This window comes from Cucurbita moschata, unplaced genomic scaffold (assembly GCF_002738365.1).
Source record: "Cucurbita moschata cultivar Rifu unplaced genomic scaffold, Cmos_1.0 Cmo_Scf00036, whole genome shotgun sequence".
Classification (NCBI taxonomy): domain Eukaryota; kingdom Viridiplantae; phylum Streptophyta; class Magnoliopsida; order Cucurbitales; family Cucurbitaceae; genus Cucurbita; species Cucurbita moschata.
This window is the reverse complement of record NW_019268552.1, coordinates 1747009-1766249: the sequence shown is the minus strand read 5'-3', so window position 1 is coordinate 1766249 and position 19241 is coordinate 1747009. Positions and strand designations below refer to the sequence as shown.

Below are 19241 nucleotides of genomic sequence, written 5' to 3'. Positions count from 1 at the left end.
TGGTTTGTAGCGTTTTTTTTTTTTTTTTTTTTTTTTCTTTTACTTTTGAGGGTATATTTGAGTCGTTTATCTCTTCGGTATAAACTTGCCTGTCGAACATATGGTCAGTGTCATCGATTCAGATTCTTTTAGGATCATTTATCTCAAGTTTCATAACCATCAACGTTCCCATTTCTAAAGTCGAAAATGTTTCAGCTTCAGACCAGTCAAGGGCGTGAAAAGGGTCGTTACTGCAAGGGCGAATTCATTCATTGTTAATGAATAGTTATAATGGTCGATATAAAGTTCTGCTATTAGGAGAAGTATCATTTTTTACCGATGAACTTGATAGACGGAGTCTTTTGTGCTTTACATAGAGCTGCGTGTTTGGGTTGCTTCATTTGTTCTGAAAGGTATTTCTCATTTACATTTCTAATTAGAGCAGCGGCTGAGGCACGGTGGATGATAATGCAATGTCGCATTCTATCCTGAGCAACACAAAACTGCGGAAGAAGTGGGGACGAAAGAATTCATCAGCTGAACTGCGGCAGATCCCGAAAGATAGGGTACTGTTATGGGGCTTTAGTTATTAATCCCACATCTGTAAATTGGTTACATGAGATTACGCTGTGAAAACGGCGTTTTTTCTTCTTGGAATAATTTTCTCTGTGCCAAAGAACCCATTACTAATTTCTATCGCAATGAAAAAAAATGGATTTTGATATTCCATTTCCCCTCTATATCACTGCTGTTTTAATGAAATTCAGTCTCTCATGCCTCTGTTCTTAGTGTTTTTGGTGTATTCGAATTGCATAAGTAGTAGTAGATGATAGTTGAGATAGCGAGGGGGTCCTAGTCATTTCTGGAATGGAGGTGAATGTGAGCTTAAACTAATGGAACATTCCAGTATCTTCCATTACCAAAAATGAAAAATAATCATAGGAATATATTATTAGAAATATTTAAAAACTAAATATCTATAACACGTGATACTTAATTTATAACTAAATATTCATAGATTATATAAATTAAATTTATCCACAAAAAAAAAAATACTAGCAATAAAATAGAGTATCTACTATTTATTGTATAGACGGAAAATAAACATTTTTTTTAATAATTAAAGAATATTTGATAGGGGGTTCGATTAATTTTTTTTTTTTTTTCAATTTTATAATTTAAGAGATTGAATAGTCAGATTTTTTTTTATCCCAACTAAATAAAGCCATTTTATTATGCCTGAATTTTTTTTTTTTATAAAGTTTCCCATATGGAATATTTTTATTCTAAGCTTTCAATTTTATTATATTGCATAAAAACTTAGATAAATATCATAATCTTAACCTTATGTTAACAAATTGTTGTAATTTTTATCATCTTTAAAATTTGTTAAAAAGAGTGAATCTACAACGTATGTGTATGGTATAATAGTAAGGGTCAAATTGTATAATTACAAAACTTAAATTTAAGCTGAATTTGATATAATTACCTAATGTCAGTAATTTAAAAGTTAGTAAAAATGGGTATTTTTAAATAAAATAAATGGAAGAAGAAGATAATAATAATAAATTACTTTCTCAATACTTTTTCTCACATATTATACAACAAAAATATTATACGATCAAAACAATAACAGTTTGTTTTTTTTTTTTTTTTCCCTTAAGAACAGAAAAAAAGAAGAAAAAAAGAAAAAGCATAAGTTGCGGGATGTATGCGTGGCATTGTGAATGGTTTCTGGTAAAATCTCATGAAGTCTAGCTCCTTCCAGATGCCTCCATTTTCATTCCATAAGAACACCATGCCTCCACCGTTTTTTTGCAATCTTGTTCCATTTAGCTGCATAAACATTCTTACACTACATTTCGATAATCGTAATCGGATTTCTCTTTGATACCACAAACGTCTGTTCTTTGGATTGAAGGTATGCCCATCACTTCTTCTTTCATGTCAATTAATCGATTCCGTTTTTACTCAATGTGGTTGTTCTTGGTCTTGTTGTTTATTTTATGGATTTCGTTGTTTGTTGTTCTTGTTATTAATCTTTCATCTTTCTTTTTGTTTAGATTATTTTTGTTGGCGGATATGAATCCTGATAAATTCACCCACAAGACTAACGAGGCACTTGCCGGAGCTCATGAATTGGCATTGAATTCCGGCCATGCTCAACTGACACCGCTCCATTTGGCGGTTGCTTTAATTTCTGATCCGAGTGGGATCTTGAGCCAAGCGATTGCTAGTTCCGGCGGCGACAATGCCCAAAAAGAAGTGGACACGGTTTTCAAGCGGGCGTTGAAGAAGCTCCCATCTCAATCCCCTGCACCTGATGTAGTACCGGCGAGTACGACTCTGATTAAGGTAATCCGAAGGGCACAAGCAGCGCAAAAATCACGAGGAGACACGCATTTAGCTGTCGATCAATTAGTTCTTGGTCTTCTTGAGGATTCTCAGATTGGGGATTTGCTTAAAGAAGCTGGTGTCACCACTGCGAAAGTTAAGTCCGAGGTCGAGAAACTCCGTGGAAAAGAAGGGAAGAAAGTGGAGAGTGCGTCTGGAGACTCAACGTTTCAAGCACTCAAAACATATGGGCGAGACCTGGTAGAACAAGCGGGGAAACTCGACCCAGTTATTGGCCGAGATGAGGAAATTCGTAGAGTGGTGAGGATTCTATCGAGAAGAACTAAGAACAACCCAGTTCTTATAGGGGAGCCTGGCGTTGGTAAAACTGCAGTGGTTGAAGGATTAGCGCAGAGAATCGTAAGAGGAGATGTACCAAGTAATCTTGCTGATGTGAGGCTCATAGCTTTGGATATGGGCGCTTTGGTCGCGGGGGCTAAGTACAGGGGAGAATTTGAAGAGAGGTTGAAGGCTGTATTGAAGGAAGTTGAAGATGCTGAAGGGAAGGTCATATTGTTTATTGATGAGATTCATCTTGTTCTTGGTGCTGGAAGAACTGAAGGGTCTATGGATGCTGCTAACCTCTTCAAGCCTATGCTGGCCAGAGGGCAGCTTCGTTGCATTGGGGCAACTACCCTTGAAGAGTACAGAAAGTACGTAGAGAAGGATGCGGCATTTGAGAGGCGGTTCCAACAGGTTTATGTCGCTGAACCGAGCGTGCCTGACACTATCAACATCCTGCGAGGCCTGAAAGAGAGATATGAAGGCCACCATGGTGTTAGGATACAAGATCGAGCTCTTGTCGTCGCTGCCCAGCTTTCGAGTCGATATATCACTGGTTTGTATCTCTTTTCCTTCAGTTCATATCAATCGCTTAACGCTGTTCATAATGATCATGAAGATATTGATGTTGATTTGGATTACATTGTACAGGACGGCACCTTCCTGATAAGGCTATTGATTTAGTTGATGAAGCTTGTGCTAATGTGAGGGTCCAGCTTGATAGCCAGCCTGAAGAGATTGACAACTTGGAGAGGAAGCGAATGCAGCTTGAAGTTGAACTTCATGCTCTTGAGAAGGAGAAGGATAAAGCTAGTAAAGCTCGTCTTGTTGAAGTGAGTGTTTCTTCTAGGAATCGTTCTTTGATTATTTTAGTCATGGTTGATTTTGAGCATGAGCTTTGGCCTTTCCCAAAAGGCGTCATACCATTGTTACTTGTGGGTATGCAGTTGCTGACATAGAATTGGCTTTGCTGTAGGTGAGGAGAGAGCTTGACGATTTGAGGGATAAGCTTCAGCCTTTGTTGATGAAATATCGGAAGGAGAAGGAAAGAATCGATGAGATTAGAAGACTGAAGCAGAGGAGGGAGGAGCTACAAATTGCTTTGCAAGAGGCTGAAAGAAGATACGATTTGGCAAGGGCTGCTGATTTGCGATATGGAGCCATCCAGGAAATAGAATCTGCATTAGCACGGATTGAAGGGAACACTGATGAGAATCTAATGTTAACCGAAACAGTCGGACCGGAACAAGTTGCGGAAGTTGTGAGCCGGTGGACTGGAATACCTGTCACGAGGCTTGGCCAGAATGACAAAGAGAGGCTGGTTGGGCTTGCTGAAAGACTGCACAAGAGAGTTGTGGGACAGAACCAAGCAGTGGATGCTGTGGCCGAGGCTGTGCTACGATCAAGAGCTGGATTGGGGAGGCCGCAGCAGCCAACTGGGTCGTTCCTGTTTCTGGGTCCAACCGGTGTTGGCAAAACTGAGCTTGCCAAGGCGCTTGCCGAGCAACTCTTTGATGATGAAAACCTCCTGGTGAGAATCGACATGTCTGAATATATGGAACAGCACTCAGTTTCACGCCTCATTGGTGCTCCTCCTGGGTATGTACTCTTCACCATATATAGCAAATTGTCTGTATTTTCTTCGCTTTGGGGAACGAAATCTCAATGGTTGTTGTGTTTTTCAGGTATGTTGGGCATGAGGAAGGAGGGCAACTCACAGAGGCTGTAAGGCGGAGGCCTTACAGTGTTGTTCTATTTGATGAAGTGGAGAAAGCTCACGTCTCTGTGTTCAACACTCTTCTCCAAGTTTTAGACGATGGAAGGCTGACCGATGGCCAAGGCCGCACTGTGGATTTCAGAAACACAGTCATTATCATGACCTCTAACATTGGAGCTGAATATCTCCTTTCTGGGCTGATGGGGAAGTGCACAATGCAAGTTGCTCGTGACCGAGTTATGGAAGGGGTACGAAAAACATAACATTTGTTCGTTGTCTCTGTCCACAAATCTTCATATTACAATATGGCTAATGCTTGCTTTTTTCTTTCAGGTGCGGAAACACTTCAGGCCAGAGCTGCTTAATCGCTTGGATGAAATCGTTGTATTTGATCCTCTCTCGCACGACCAGCTGAGGAAAGTTGCCAGATTGCAAATGAAAGATGTTGCAGCTCGCCTGGCTGAGAGGGGCGTTGCCTTGGGTGTTACCGATGCCGCTCTGGATTATGTCTTGGCAGAGAGCTACGATCCAGTAAGTATTGATCGAGAAAATGAACATACAGCTTCATTTTGTCTCAGCGAAAATGCTAAGATTATGTTGATTCTTTCAGGTGTATGGCGCGAGACCCATAAGAAGATGGCTGGAGAAGAGGGTGGTGACGGAGCTGTCGAGAATGTTGATCAAAGAAGAAATCGACGAGAATTCAACTGTGTTCATTGATTCAGCAGCAGACGGGGATGGCTTGTCGTACAGAGTGGAGAAGAATGGTGGATTTGTTGATGCAGCAACTGGCAAAAAGTCTGATGTTTTGATTCAAATCAACAACGCCGTCCCGAGAAGCGAGGCTGCTCAGACTGTGAAGAAGATGAAGATTCAAGAAATTGATGAAGAAGATGAGATGGAAGAGTAAAAGAATGATGAATGATGATCAAATTCAAATCTCCTAAGATTTTCATATTCTGAGTTAGCATCTGAATCTGAGTTCTTGTGGACAAATATGTACTTAGTTTTCCCGGAAAGTTTCAAGTAAATAAAAAATTTCCTGTTTTTTCCCCCCTGTTGAACAGATCTTTGACCCAGGATTTATGATTCTTGATCATCTGAGGAGATCGTATAATTAAAATGATTATTGACGGAAACATGGATTAAAATGACAGATGAAATCGGACTACGATCTGCTGTTATGCTTTGAGTTCAAAGAATCGAATCTTTATCCCGAAATCTTAGGAACTACGTTCATCACGAGATTCTATGTTTAGGTTGGCTTCTACGTTAAACTATAATTAATTAATTATTTAAAAGTTTAAAATATTTTCTTTGGTCAATATTATGTTTTTGTGTTTTTGGTCATAACTTTATAGGTTGCAAAATATAGAAATGATTAAGATATTAATTTAGATATAAAGTAAAATTAGAACATAATTTTCACGCGTTGATGTTTTGAAGTAATCAGAAGTGGGAGGTGTTCTATGTTCGGAACTTTCATTTTCTTACATGGATTAGTTATTGCACTCGTTTTCCATCGGATTACAGCCTCCAGATTTGTTGGGATTCTAATTGGGGGATCGTCTTCCTTGCAATTCCGATCATTTGCTTCTAATTTCCCTCTTTCCTTCCCTCGCTATCCAAATCCATCCATGTTTCATTTCTTTGTGTATCGCATGATCCCGGTTCCCTAGGTCACGAACTTGCCTAATTTCGCTGCTTCCAGAAATGGGGACGATTCTCCAAGCTGTTTACAGTGTCTCAGACCCTTTGTCGCCGATTGGGACACCGGACGACCGGGGATTCACTGCCGTCACTTCCGCCTCCGATTGCCATGGAATGTGGTATAGTGCTCTCTTGGTTGCGCCGTCGGTTTTGTTCGTGATCTATTTGGCGACTAGCGCCATCAAAAACATGAAGAGGTTTTTCGTCGGTCGGTCGTTTATAATGATTTTGTATTATGCTCTTCTCTGGATCGCTACGCTCCTAAATCTTGCTTGGTGCTCTCTTCAGGTTAGTTTCTTGTTTTTTGGATTATTTTCATCGTGTGGAGGATTTCAAAGAAGTGAAGTTTTCTTTGAATTAATGAGCTCTCTTGCACCGACGGTAAATAGTTGTTTTTGTGTTGGACACCTGCACATAATAATTCGTTTCTGTAATCAGAGAGAGGATCATGCCTCTTCTTCTTCTTCTTCTTCTTCTTCTTCTTGTCTTGACTTTTTTTGTTCTTTTCATTTCTGCAAAATGATGTAAAATTTTCTTTTTAAGAAGTTTGTGTTCGTTTGAGAGCTGTGGGAAAACAGTTCTAGATTGTTAGAACCAGAACTTAGGAAGATTGCTTTTGAAACTTGTTCTCTTCTGATTTCTTTTCTTTTGGAATATATGAATTATTGGAGTATTTTGAGTTGTTCTTCTCCCTAAAATCAAGATTGTAGGATAGTGATTGCCCGAAAGTCTTCTCTCTAAACACTTGCCCTGTTAGCTTTTGAATGAATTTTATAAACAAAAACAGAAAGCTTCTCGTAGCTCCCAAATAGCCCTATGAGTCCCATTGTTTTCAGACTTGGAACTACTCTTTGATATATTCTGGAGTTCATGAGATTGACAGTGCTACTAGTGTATGCAAGTGCCTCTTTTCTGTATCAGAATTTGGCATATTGCTCGTGCAAGCCATAGTATATCTTACATTCTATTGTGCTGTATTATCCTTCCAGTTTTAATTTTGCACATCTTTACCATTGGTTATTTAATTTCTAAGATGGATATGCTTTTGTTAATTTGTGCTGTTTAAATTCTTTGAAAAGCAGGCGTGGGAATGCTCTCGTGGGAAGGAGGTTCTTTGGAATATTTTGTCTTTGTTCACATCATCTGGAATGTTGTTTCTGGAAATTAGTCTGGTAGCCTTCTTACTCAAAGGAAATTATTCAGGTGGGATGGAAGCAATGTTCCACAATCTTATTATCTCGGGAACTCTAGTTGGTGTCGATGTGCTTCTTAAGGTAATATATGAATGTACTTCGAGGTTTGTGTCTATGTCATGGTTGTTTTTTCTCTTATTTGATAGCACAATATATGCAACTTTATAACCAAGATCTCAATTAGTGGACACTGAAGGTGATAGAAAAAAGCAAATGTTCATCTTATCTCTTTTCCTCATCCTCTGTGTCGTTGTTTGACATTTCTGTTGTATCTTCTTGACAATGACTTTGTGGGTAAAGGTCCCTATTTGGATGATTTGTAGAAAAGAAATCAGAAGATTGTTTAGGGTGGTAGCTATATTGGAATGGATAAATGGCGTGTGGGTGGTGATGCTGATGGTAACTACTATTTTTTTGTTTGTTGCCACTGACTGAAATGGCTCCTTTGGACTCCTTGATTTTTACTAGCTCCTTTCAGTATTATCCATCAAATTCGATTAAAAGTATAGTTTAGATTTTGTTTTCGTTTGGTTTGTTCCAAGCTTACCAAATAAACTTCTGTTCAGGTCGTATACGTGTTCGGGTTTGGCATCCCACTGTTCATCAGGGTTGGTAGTTCACACTGGGCAAAGTGGGGTGTATGGACTATCCACAAGTTGTTGCCAACTGCAGCATATGGCTTCATATTGTTTGTTCATTTCTCAAAGTGGAGAGATAAGCTACCACGTTAGCACATATCCATTTCTCAGTCGCTATTTATATACCCATGTTCATCAAATTAACAGCGAATTCTGTTGTCATTTTGTTGCTTACAGCCAGACCGTCATTCTATAATTACATCGCTGTGATGTTTTTTGTTAGCGCTTTAGCATTTTTCGCCAGTGCGCTTGCTGCATTTGGAGTTGAGTTTGGCATCTGGTAATTCTGCTTCCTTTATATCATCTAACGAGTAACTGTTCATATTCTCAGTAATATTAACCTCCGTGAAAGTTACATAGATGATGCCTTATTTTGTAGGTTGTACAATTTCACACTTATCAGCTACCATTCCATGTATCTTCCGTTCCTGTATGCGACGTTTCTGGCAGATTTTTTCCAGGTGAAATCCGTTTATTCGTTATCTAAAAGTTCATTTTTCGATACAAACGTGGAGTTTGAAAATTTGAACCTCAGTAAACTAAGCCTGTGTAGGCTAAAGCATTCGTTCTTAACTTACTGGATGCAAAGGATTAATTATTTTCATTTCTTCAGGAGGAAGACTTCCTTTTGGAGAATGCGTACTATTCAGAGATGAGAGATGCAGGATTCTTCGATTCAGAGTGGGATTAGCCTCTTGACGAAACCCATATTTGCATGCTTAAGTATGGTGAATGTTTTACATACGATGTAAATAAACGTAAATGGAAAATACTCATTAGCAGTAAAGCTGTATTTGATGTTCTTATCTCAATCAATTGTTTATTTTGTTGGGATCTGTTGATGGATGCACTTTCCTCCCCTTCCACTATTTAGACCAAACTTGCCTGAGTTAGCATAATACAATGAGGAGAGACAAAGGGATGATAGCCACACTGAACTTAATTGTATTTAGGCATCAAATGAACAACGTAGTAAACCAAATGGTTATATTTGAAAATTGATCTAAACCAGATTCCCATCATGGAAATAGAATGTTAAATATATTCAGAACATACTATTCGGTTCGGTTTATTTACACTGGAGATTCATATATGACAGAACTGTAGGGCCCTGTAAAACGCCCATTTATCGATATCAAGTAATGCCAGTAAATGTATGGTATCTCTTTCTATCTCTGACAGCCCGTCGTTCTACCTCTCCAGTGGTGATATCTATGTCTTCTCTCAAGTCCAGGCCATTGGACTTAGCTTTGGATACTGAAAAGGTCGTAATTGGATCAACTGCTTCCACTTATCACTTCTTTAATGGAGTACTCTTGCTCATAACCAAGATAACAATCTGAGACCAAAATCAGCTTCATTTCCTGGAAAACATACCACATCTAAAGTATTAGAAGCATGTCAGAACGTTTATGATAGTTCAACATACAAATGTATTCATGAAAGTCGATGTGTCGATGACGATTATAAAAATCCAAACTAAGTTTCAAAGCAAAATCTCTACACTAACTCAGTTTCAAAAGTAAAAATAGACGAGGAGAAAGGGAAAACAATGAGGGGAACACAGGAACTTTAGTTACTGGTGAGAACTTGAACCTGGAAATCAGTTCTTTTTGGAGGCAACTGCATGGTTGTGACCAGGCGATCAGAGAAAGAAACTCTCTTTATAGCATACAGTTCCGACGTAGCAGTGTTACCAAGTACGAGCCACCATGCTTCATCTTTTATCTGCAAAACAACGTGTAGTTTAATTTACAGCAACTTTGTAGTCAAGAATGGAGCTGAGAATTTTACCTTGGGAAAGCGTGGTGCATATGCCCTGGATCGGTTTTTCCTCGAACTTATCTTCTCCAGTCTTATGTGAAGAGAGGGAGGTTTTTCAACATCCTCGTCCCTCCTTTGAAGTTTTATCTTCATTTGGACACGAGGAAAATTCTGCAAATCCTGTAAAAACAGTAAACAAATATCAAAATCAGATAAAATGCTATGAGGAAGTCAACTAATTGGAAGTCAAGCCACATACTCAACGTCTCCGTGGTGCCAAAAAAAAGAAGGAAAGAAAAAGTTATAAACAACGGTTTTAAATGTAGATATTGACAAAATGTTGAGGCCTTAATTTGATGGAAATGTCAATGAATATCGATAAAATGTCAATTAAAAAATAAAAATAAAACTATCACATTAGTAACATTTTGTTGATATTTTCTATATTTCGTCAAGATATAGTAAAAATATTGATTCAGTTCTTACGTCCATTTTAAACTCAAGAACGTAAATGTTGACATGTCAATGGAAATTTAATGCCTTGGATATAAAAATGCATGTAGAAATATCATGGAGAACATTTCTGACCTGAGATAATTTTGATGCAGGAAAGTTTCCAATCAAATTTTGCAAAGTTGTCTTAGGAAGATCCAACAGTTGCTGCAGAGTAAGATATCCCGATTTTTTAAGTGAACTTGCAAGGTCATCGTTCATGCATGGCAGCATCCACAATGCAGAATCTACATCAAACCACAAACCCTGAAAGTTTCAAAAATATCATGTAAGTCGGCAAATTTTATTACAGTTCGTTTCCCACATTGCAAGGAAGGATAATTTGAATATCTCAAACATGGTAAGTAACAATGGTAAATAGACTAAAAGGCATGTCTCGTGGCATATTTTCTCGATTCTACACTATACCCATCGGCTTGAAACGTGAATGGTATTATACAGAGTTCAGGCAATGGATTCTCTTAAGTACAACAAGCAAGGAGAATATGAAACACATAACAATAATGAAAGGGTACAGTTATCTAGAAGCTTCGCTTCTCTTGTCAGTGGATAAAGAAGTATCAGTAGCGTGTTAAAAATTCCTACCACGAAGAGAAACAGAGCACGGAACAGCATTTCTAAGACGTAGGAAAAACATGTAGAAAGGAACAAATAGTTAGCTAATCTAAATTCCAAATCATTGCGTTGAATGTGGGACCCATACTTGCAAGCTCGCTTGTCCTTTCCAAATCCCTTTATTCTATCACTGAGCCTTTTATTCCATAGCTTATTGATTTCTTACTGTTTTTTACCTTCCCATGTACGTTTGTTTATTAGTCTATGTTTCTTCTCTCCAAGTATGAACAGTTAGAAAAAATAAATAAATAAATAAAATTATGAAGAGAATGACCTGCATGACCATTTGCAACAGACGCATGCAAGTAATCGAGCTTGACAACCATCCACTGTTGGCACAGATATCAATCATGGCCTGAATAATGCGTATACTTTGATCCAACACCGATTTTAAGTCGGTAATGTAGTCACTGATTGGTAATTCCAACTGAGAAAAATGTGCCTGAATTCCATTGAGAGATGGAAAAAACCAAGACCAAATTTAAGATTAGCACATAAAAAACAGTCGATTTGCAAATCAAAAGGATACATTTAAAGTGAAAGAAAAACCTGAAAAAGTAAATTTGTCTTCACATGTGGATCATCAAGTCGATCTTTGTCCACTGCATATCGAACTCTCTCGGATAGAGCAGCATTGTAATTTTCCTTAATAAATTTGATAGTAAAGAGAATAAATGAGAATCGAACTACATGATATTTATACGCTATTATCAATCAGTTCAAAGTAAATGATATGAAAAAAAAAAACATAAAAAATTCAAAGGTTTTGGTAACATGTCAGAGTGTTTTGTTAACATGTCAGAGTGGCTATATGAAAAGTAGAAAGGAATTAAACTGAGCCTACCACATAATCTGTTACAATGTTTCAGGGAAACGATTTCACTAAAGATTATTGTGTCCTAAAAATTCTTCTGTGACAACTTACAAAATGTATGCTTTAGGTAGTTCTTTACCGACAAGTCATTGATTATATGGCTCTTGGTTAGTCTGTAAGTCGTTAACAACTGCAATTAAGTAATAATGAACATGTAAGAAAGAGCACTACCTCATTATGCCGCACAGGAAGCTCATCATATTCTGAGGCAGCAGAAAGGATATGCAAAAATACCTACAGGCAACAAACATAGTGAGAAACTATGCAAAGAGAGCAAAATGTAAACTAAACATCCACATTGGACCCATAACCAATAGTCGTGACTTACTTCAAGTGACGTATCTGGACCTATATTTGAGCCAAACATGGATAAAGTAATGTAGCTGAGGTAATACTGAGATGCTATTGAGCCCAGCATCGTTGGCTCCACACTGTTTTCATCCATCTTTATGCATCCACTATCCTCAAGATCCTCAAATGTACTTTGTACTAAACTGTTGGAGGAAAATGCTCACCACATATACCATCATCCAGAGACAATTGAAATGCGAATAAAAGAAATTCCACTGGATCTAACAAAAAGTGTTCTTACCTAGATAAGTACGAACTTAGAGTTTCAGGTTCCATGCTATCAAGTCCATAGTAAGCAGGATTTACCATCTGTAAAAGAACGATGTGAGAACTTCTGCAAAGGACAACATCCTTGACAGATTAAAAGATCGTATCGTTTACTAGATTGATTCATTTCCCTGGTAAACATTTCAATTCACATCGCATTCAACAACCAAACTCCAGCATGCACTGGTCAAGCATAAGGAAATGCACCGTGCTTGCAGAAATTTTACCAGCCTACGAAACAAATATGTCCAGGTAAGATAGTGCACTGCATCCTCTTTATGACAAATGGTGCCCGAAACTATCTCAGCATTGATATGGTCATGCAACTGCTCCTTCAGACTGCTCTCAACAGGGAATGGTTCGTACAAAAACTGAAAGTAGTTATAAAAACCAAGACTGTCAGAATGAAGGATTATTGGATAACAATATACAAATTGATGAGATAGGTTGACCTTTTTATAAAAGCTCTTTTTGGGTTCATGAACAAGAATAACTGCTTTTCCATGTTGATCATACTGTGGTCGACCTGCACGACCCATCATTTGCAGAATATCTGTGATTGGAAAATCAACGTATCTCTTGGATTTTCCATCATAGTATTCTGTTCCCTGTTAAAATATAATTGCTCAGTAATTATCAACGAGGTTGAACCAAAAACTCCAGAATAAAAAGGAAATTTAAGATAAGCTAGACATAGAGGGTGAGAGAGAGATTTCTATTGCTTGCAGCATGTTAGTAAAAAACTTAAGAAATTGATTGAAAAATAAACAGTATGTTAAAGTTTTTTTTTCAGTTTCAGAACCCAAATGCCAGATAAATAAAAATTACCTGCTTACAGTAACAACGTTAAATTAAACAAATAACAGAAAAGTATGCTTCACCTTGATAATAACTAGATGTGCAGGAAGGTTCACACCCCAAGCCAATGTGCTAGTACAAACCAATACCTACCATTAGATAGTTTGAAAAGCTAAATCAGTAAAATATAAAGAGAGTTTATTGTATTGAATCTGGACTTTTTCTGGTAGAATAGATAGATCAATTGGGTAACAGAAATGCCTGAATTTTGTTGTTTGCAAACAGCTCCTCAACCATAGACCTATCCCCATCATTTAGACCTGCATGGTGTAGCCCGATACCAAATTGCAAGGTGTGCCTGAGATTCTGATCAATAACTTGACAAAGGATCATCTGAAGCTCTTCTTCGGCCATATTTATAAATTGTCTAGGATGCTCATCTGAAGCTGCAAACTTGAACCATAAAAAATAAAAATAAAAATAAAAAATTAGATAACGGGTTGTTGTTAGCAAACTTAGAAAGCATAAGTTGTATCAGGAAACTTGTATAGGAACCAACGCTGAAGCTGCAGTGAGCTCTTAAAGTCTAAATACCCAATTGACCATGCAAACAATGGAGATTTTACTCATAGTAATCAAGATCTCACCTGAATAAGATCCAATGCTGTGAGTCTTGTCTGACGACGAGATGAGACGAATATAAGAACTGGCTTGGTTGGGGAATGTGTGCAGATGGCAGCATAAGTTGGTTTATTCATACTGTTCATCCTAGGGCAGTAGAACTTTCCAGGATATCCCTGAATAAAAATATCAAAACGTTCACTAGTAGGGCTAGCAAGCATAAACAAAATAAATTTATGATAAAATGTTTATAGTTGATGCTTTTGAGGAAAAGCCAAAAAATTGTGGATCTGTGTTGTTCAAGCTTTTCTTTGGAATTAAGTGGGGGTGGTAGAGTGCCCTATGAGCTAAATGTTCCTTACGTGTTTCATTAGACTTTAGTAGTTATTCAAGTTCTGTAATAAATTGTAGATGGGGAAGTTTTTTCAGAGCGTTAGATTGAGTGGACATTAATAGGGAGAATTTTACTGAATTACTTTATTTCTTTTGTTTTTGCATTGGAAATTAGTATCATAGTTTGGAACTCCGGAACTGTCACCACATCAATGAAAAGTTCTTTCTTAACCACGTCAATGAAAAGTTAATAAAATCCTAGTTCTAGAAAGCTTAAATTTTAGGTCCTTAGAACTTTGAGGCAGTCTAGATTAGTGGGATCATGCCAAAACATCCAACTGCATGATGGATCATGCCACATTATCTAAATTTCAATAAATAAAGCATCAAGTCTACATCAGGGTTAATGACAAGAACTAAAGACAAACATAATTTGAATACATTACTTTATGTTTCTTCAGACATTGTATCAGAGCAATTAGTGGCATAGAAGCTAATAAGAAGACTCACAAACCATAGGGAAACACTCAATAAATTTCTGTTCCTTTGATTAAAGTCCAATTGAATAAACCAAGTTTCAGAGGAAGCTTTCTTAATGCAGAGTTTCAGAAGCACTGGTACATAATAGATGTAATAAAACTGAGCAAAAACTTATTTTGACAACCTTGCAAGAATCATTAAGTAAAGGTATGTCGTCTCTTAAATTCACCCAAGATTCAACCATAGAGAGTAAATATAAAAATGTTCACCATCAAATATTTTTTAAGCAACCTTTTTTTGGACAAAAATTTAAAAAAAAAAAAAAAAAAAAAAGAGAAAGCAAGTCCTTTCAAGACACTGAATTTACTTGCCTGGATATGAACTTCAAGAGGCACTGGCCTTACGCTTGGTTTGAAATTGAAAAGTCCATTTTCTCCAACACCCAACCAGTCACCCAAATTGCTGATAAAAGAACAAGATGAGAGTATTATAGACTAACATGAAATCCCAAAACATCAAAACGAACACCCTATTTTAGAATTTAAGATCAACAACACCATGAAAAGTCTGATGCTATTCTTGAACCATAAGATGCATTTAATTAGATGCACCAAGCAAGAAATTCGTTAAACATTCTTACAGTTTCAGACAAAGGAAATAGAAAATGGGTCATACTCTTACTTATCTAGTATTATCAGCGGAGTCTATTTCGTAGGCTTTCGGAAGCAATTTGATGATGCAACATAAGATAACTCACAGGTCACATATCTTTTATTTATAAAAAGAATGGACAAAAACCAATACTTGTACACCGGGAATGGCTCCGCTTGGTGAAGCATCAACAAAAATGCTTTATCGCATTAAGCTCTTTAGACATCATCTAGTTTAATCTAAGTCTACGGTGTTGAGGCTCTAGCATCGACCAAGATATGCACAAGGTGGTTTGGGTTTGGCAATGCGAAGATGGGAACTAGAAGCTGGCTTGGTGTTTCACCTATCTAGGTATGCTACTAGGTTAGAAGCTCGTTGTCTAGAGGAGGTCGTTGCACATAAGCTAAATCAATGCCTTCTGATCTCCTCTTTTATTATCTCTCCGTTTTTATTCTTCCAAACATTCCTTCTAACTGCTCCGCATACTTACTGTGTTCATCATCTGTGTGTATTTGTGTGCTCTTTATCATGGGGAGACACTTCTCCCAACAAAAAATATTTGGAATAGAAAACAAAATCAAATAGTATAGAAATTTGAGAACAGAAGAACAAGACTGCAATTTTTATTGCTTTTAAGAATGATAAATAATTCAGTCGTGCTTCCATACCTTGCGTTCGCTAAAGCAGTTGAGAGGCCTACAAATCTAACTTTTCTCTCAGTCTGTGATGATATATACCTCATCCTTGAAACAATAACCTGTGACACAAGAGGAAATAAATTTAAAAGAGAGTAATATAAACGAATGTGAATCCTATGCTATCAAGCCCTAAATCTTTTAAAGGGAAAAATGTATATTCATTAGTTCAGTTTAAATCAACTCCAAGGTCTGCTGAGTAAATTCAATCGACAAGTCATCCAATTGGAAAGAATGTGGGTTGGATTAAGCATTAAAGTTTCTCCTGATGAGAGGCACGCTGTATCTTCACTAAAATGTAACTGACATTAAGGGAATCCTTACACGAAAATAAGCCAAAGCACAGCATAAATTAAGAGTTCAAGCAGTAACTTCACAAAATCATGTGCAACAAATGTTATCTTTAAGAATCATTTATTATGTTTAATATAACTTTTAACATGTTTGATGCAATATTATTATCGATGCGTTATACAAAATCAAATGTGAATAAGTTTAGATAAAATCCATCAAAGGCATCATGAATTAAATTGATAAGCTTGATAATTAACTACCTCAAGAATGGGTCCTCGATCTGCTCCCAATAAGTGGATCTCATCCAAAATCATTAGTCCAACCTATTATAAATGTCATTTGTTAATAATGTGCCTCCAACATGCAAAATGATACGAATATGGGAATAAGAATCTGTCATTTTGGACTTGCACGACTAGGGAAATTGGAGGAAAGCAATTTTCATTAACTAATGCCTAAAAGTAAAGGGTAATAAAAACTGAGAGTAGGAGAAACATGGAGTTCTCTCTCTTTGTGCCAGCTATGGCGTTTAAGGGATTGAAACTTCCATGGAAACACTAGTTGTAGTCTGTAGTGTGCAACAAAAGGTGTTCTCCATAGACCTCTAAAGAAATTTCGATGGTAGGAGAGCTAAGTTAGAGAATGCGAGCAATCAAACTTTTGTTTCATTCTCCAAAAAGTAATCTAATTGTGTGTCAATTCACCTTTGTAACATAACTTCGGCTATGCCAATTTCGACTAATACCATCCCACTTTTCAGGGGTTGATATTATAATATCAGCTGACAAAAGTGCCATCAAATCAGGGGTATAATCTCCCGTCATTTCAACCTGAAACCAAAATCATTGAGAAACTTGAATATCAAAGAGTAGCAAGAACCACCCCCTCCCCCCCACACACACACCCACAACATCCCCAAAAAGAAAGTAAAAAAGATCCAAGACGTAATATTTAACCATTTTTTTGTGAAGCCGAGAAACAAGACAATTTTTCCAGTCATTCATTCTTTCACGAACAATGGCCTTCAAAGGTGCTATGTAGACAACCTGCATTACAAAGGAAAAGTTACACTATAAGTTCAACAAGAGATCCAACCTTATAAACTGACATAAACGGAAACATATACCCAAAAGAAAAGAAACCCCGAACTGCTGAAAGCCCCAAAATGAAAAACAAATGAAAAAGAGAGAAACACAGAGATGTTGATTTGGCTCAACTGTTTTCTCACTTGACTAAAGGAGAGTGGTTCTTGTACCAAAGAAAATATTGATGCATAGTGACCATCTTCATTCATTTTAAAGGAAACATTTAAGAAAGTTGATCCAACAACATCAACATCCGACAATTCCCCACTGGGCAACTTTTAACACTGGAGAAAAGTCTGACAACCATCACTCCTAGTACTTTGAGTTATCTACGCACAATACTTAATTTTTCCTGGAGAGATATTTTACCTTCATATCAGGCTGAGTATTGAAGAGGCGAAGCATAGCAAGTTCAGCAGATATGGTTTTTCCACTCCCAGTGGGAGCACCCAACAGAATGTTATCATCTGTATGATATAACATATGAAAAATCTGTGCAAACCAGGCAGAAGCATCAAACAATAAGTAAAGATATGGCAACACCGATAAGGTTGAGTGTACTTCAACTGATTTAAGAGTCAACGGTTTTTACAAACCTGTGTTTGTATTGGATTAAAATGTGAAAATTTATACAAGGATTCGTAACTTCTGTTACCAAGCGCAGTTATTGGAAGAGGTTTCAAATCTAGGAGCTCAGTGTGTGACGTACTGGCCTGAAAAAAACACAACTTCCACATCTAAACCAAAACTTTTGAAAGCATAAAAGTAACAAGAAAAATACAAAATTGCTATCTATACAAAGGAAAGTGGACGTAAATGAGTAATTACCTCCGGCAATGCTAAATTTTGGAAAGATATAGTGTAAAATGCTTCTGCTTGCAGCCAGGAGTCAGAAACGGCATGAATATAATATTGAGGTGGATGTGGCTCAAATATTGGGACAGTAAAGGAAAGCTTTTGAGGCTCTCTAGCTTTCTTCTTTGCCAGCGTGAAAAGTTCAGAGTGATAGATGTGGTCATTCTCTGTGTCCTATTCAAATAATCGTGCACATTGGTAATTCAGAAGCTAAAAGACAATTTGATCATAAACTAGCATGCACAATAATTCAACATGTAAAACAACTGTTACCGGGAAGAATATGACAAAAGAGAAAAAAGTAGTAGATATGTTCATCCTCGTTTCAAAAATACAATTGAAAAACTAGAAACAATTGGATCAAGTTTCTTTCAATTCCAAGTGCAAGATGTTAATATGTGAATGAATAATTCTTTGAAATAGTTTGAAAAACAGAGAGCGTTTTTACAAAATTCTCCATGATTGCATTTCCTTAATTTAACCGGAAGCATAGTGAAGATCCTTTTACAGCAAATATAAGTTGTAGAGTGAGAGTTCTACAAGAAAACGTAATTATACACTATTACACCCGAACGGAAAGTTATCACCTCAACTAGTATCCACCAGCGTTGTGAACCACCATGAAAACGATCTTTCCATGTAAAATCGGCCGTTATGAGCACCTCAACCTAATAACATTATAGATGTCTGATTATAGCCAATAGTTCAAGGTTACCATAGAGTGACCTCTCGAGACAACTTATAGTAAAATATAAAGAATGGCATCAAAAGTTTACCTTTAGGACTGTTCTTGTTATTGGACTGACAGTTGCTGATAACTGGATGAGTGGAAAATATCCTAAATACTGCTTAACCAACTTCAATAAGAAAACAGGTGGGAAAATAGGTCAGTTTGAATATCTTTAACAAAAAAAATAATAATAAACAAGTTAGAACATCCGTATAATTAAACCTACTCTTCCACCAGGTACATAACGGATCAGTGCTCCTATGTCTTTTTCCTGCATCTCTTGCAGACGATCCAGGTCGGCCTCTCGCTCCTCAAGCTTACGCAATATCTGGTAGCACAAAAAAAAAAAAAAAAAAAAAAAAAAAAAAAAAAAAAAAAAAAAAAAAAAAAATAAAAAAAAAA

General features: G+C 37.0%; 4 protein-coding genes across 6 annotated transcripts in view; 3 read left to right on the top strand and 1 right to left on the bottom strand.

The window, feature by feature from the left end:
- The window catches only part of LOC111431548 (protein LEO1 homolog), a 7499-nt gene extending 6780 nt beyond the window's left edge, over nt 1-719 (top strand). The window contains exon 12 of one of the 2 annotated variants that reach the window (XM_023068228.1): nt 425-719. The gene's annotated coding sequence lies outside the window, so the exon portion shown is untranslated. Of the gene's footprint in view, nt 1-421 lie in introns of both variants that reach the window. The other variant, XM_023068229.1, reaches the window with a different exon arrangement.
- A 1037-nt stretch (nt 720-1756) lies between these two features.
- Nucleotides 1757-5438, top strand: LOC111431638 (chaperone protein ClpB1-like). The gene is made up of 7 exons (XM_023068335.1): nt 1757-1900; nt 2043-3211; nt 3307-3488; nt 3632-4254; nt 4341-4620; nt 4706-4903; nt 4983-5438. The coding sequence occupies exons 2-7, from the start codon at nt 2062-2064 to the stop codon at nt 5280-5282; spliced, it is 2733 nt and encodes a 910-aa protein (XP_022924103.1). The 5' UTR covers nt 1757-1900; nt 2043-2061; the 3' UTR covers nt 5283-5438.
- Nucleotides 5439-5756: 318 nt separating this feature from the next.
- LOC111431639 lies at nt 5757-8749 on the top strand. 2 transcript variants are annotated; one of them, XM_023068336.1, is made up of 6 exons: nt 5757-6463; nt 7165-7356; nt 7842-8001; nt 8091-8193; nt 8293-8374; nt 8527-8749. In XM_023068336.1, exons 1-6 carry the CDS (start codon nt 6086-6088, stop codon nt 8602-8604), a joined length of 993 nt encoding a protein of 330 aa, XP_022924104.1. In that variant the 5' UTR covers nt 5757-6085; the 3' UTR covers nt 8605-8749. The 2 variants fall into 2 exon arrangements, with proteins under 2 accessions (XP_022924104.1, XP_022924105.1); XM_023068337.1 differs by having other exon boundaries at nt 5758-6370.
- An 86-nt stretch (nt 8750-8835) lies between these two features.
- The window catches only part of LOC111431637 (DExH-box ATP-dependent RNA helicase DExH14), a 23196-nt gene continuing 12790 nt past the window's right edge, over nt 8836-19241 (bottom strand). The window contains exons 25-49 of the mRNA XM_023068334.1: nt 19066-19167; nt 18886-18966; nt 18697-18777; nt 18083-18283; nt 17851-17967; nt 17624-17746; nt 17126-17215; nt 16874-16999; nt 16430-16492; nt 15849-15937; nt 14901-14991; nt 13743-13892; nt 13357-13548; nt 13179-13244; nt 12750-12905; nt 12525-12668; nt 12272-12339; nt 12008-12173; nt 11851-11913; nt 11355-11450; nt 11080-11247; nt 10266-10436; nt 9708-9857; nt 9510-9641; nt 8836-9277 (exon numbers count right to left, since the gene is read on the bottom strand). Of these exons, the coding sequence (XP_022924102.1) occupies nt 9191-9277; nt 9510-9641; nt 9708-9857; nt 10266-10436; nt 11080-11247; nt 11355-11450; nt 11851-11913; nt 12008-12173; nt 12272-12339; nt 12525-12668; nt 12750-12905; nt 13179-13244; nt 13357-13548; nt 13743-13892; nt 14901-14991; nt 15849-15937; nt 16430-16492; nt 16874-16999; nt 17126-17215; nt 17624-17746; nt 17851-17967; nt 18083-18283; nt 18697-18777; nt 18886-18966; nt 19066-19167 (2973 nt within the window). The 3' untranslated portion in view covers nt 8836-9190. The remainder of the gene's footprint in view (nt 9278-9509; nt 9642-9707; nt 9858-10265; nt 10437-11079; nt 11248-11354; nt 11451-11850; nt 11914-12007; nt 12174-12271; nt 12340-12524; nt 12669-12749; nt 12906-13178; nt 13245-13356; nt 13549-13742; nt 13893-14900; nt 14992-15848; nt 15938-16429; nt 16493-16873; nt 17000-17125; nt 17216-17623; nt 17747-17850; nt 17968-18082; nt 18284-18696; nt 18778-18885; nt 18967-19065; nt 19168-19241) is intronic.

What these genes read in the sequence shown, in the direction of transcription:
- LOC111431638 (XM_023068335.1), top strand. Translation starts at nt 2,062, where the DNA reads ATGAATCCTGATAAATTCACCCACAAGACTAACGAGGCACTTGCCGGA. An exon ending in TTCGAGTCGATATATCACTG is followed by an intron (nt 3,212 to 3,306) that starts GTTTGTATCTCT and finishes TACATTGTACAG; the next exon opens with GACGGCACCTTCCTGATAAG. An exon ending in TGGCAGAGAGCTACGATCCA is followed by an intron (nt 4,904 to 4,982) that starts GTAAGTATTGAT and finishes TGATTCTTTCAG; the next exon opens with GTGTATGGCGCGAGACCCAT.
- LOC111431639 (XM_023068336.1), top strand. Translation starts at nt 6,086, where the DNA reads ATGGGGACGATTCTCCAAGCTGTTTACAGTGTCTCAGACCCTTTGTCG. An exon ending in GTGGAGAGATAAGCTACCAC is followed by an intron (nt 8,002 to 8,090) that starts GTTAGCACATAT and finishes TGTTGCTTACAG; the next exon opens with CCAGACCGTCATTCTATAAT. An exon ending in GGAGTTGAGTTTGGCATCTG is followed by an intron (nt 8,194 to 8,292) that starts GTAATTCTGCTT and finishes CTTATTTTGTAG; the next exon opens with GTTGTACAATTTCACACTTA.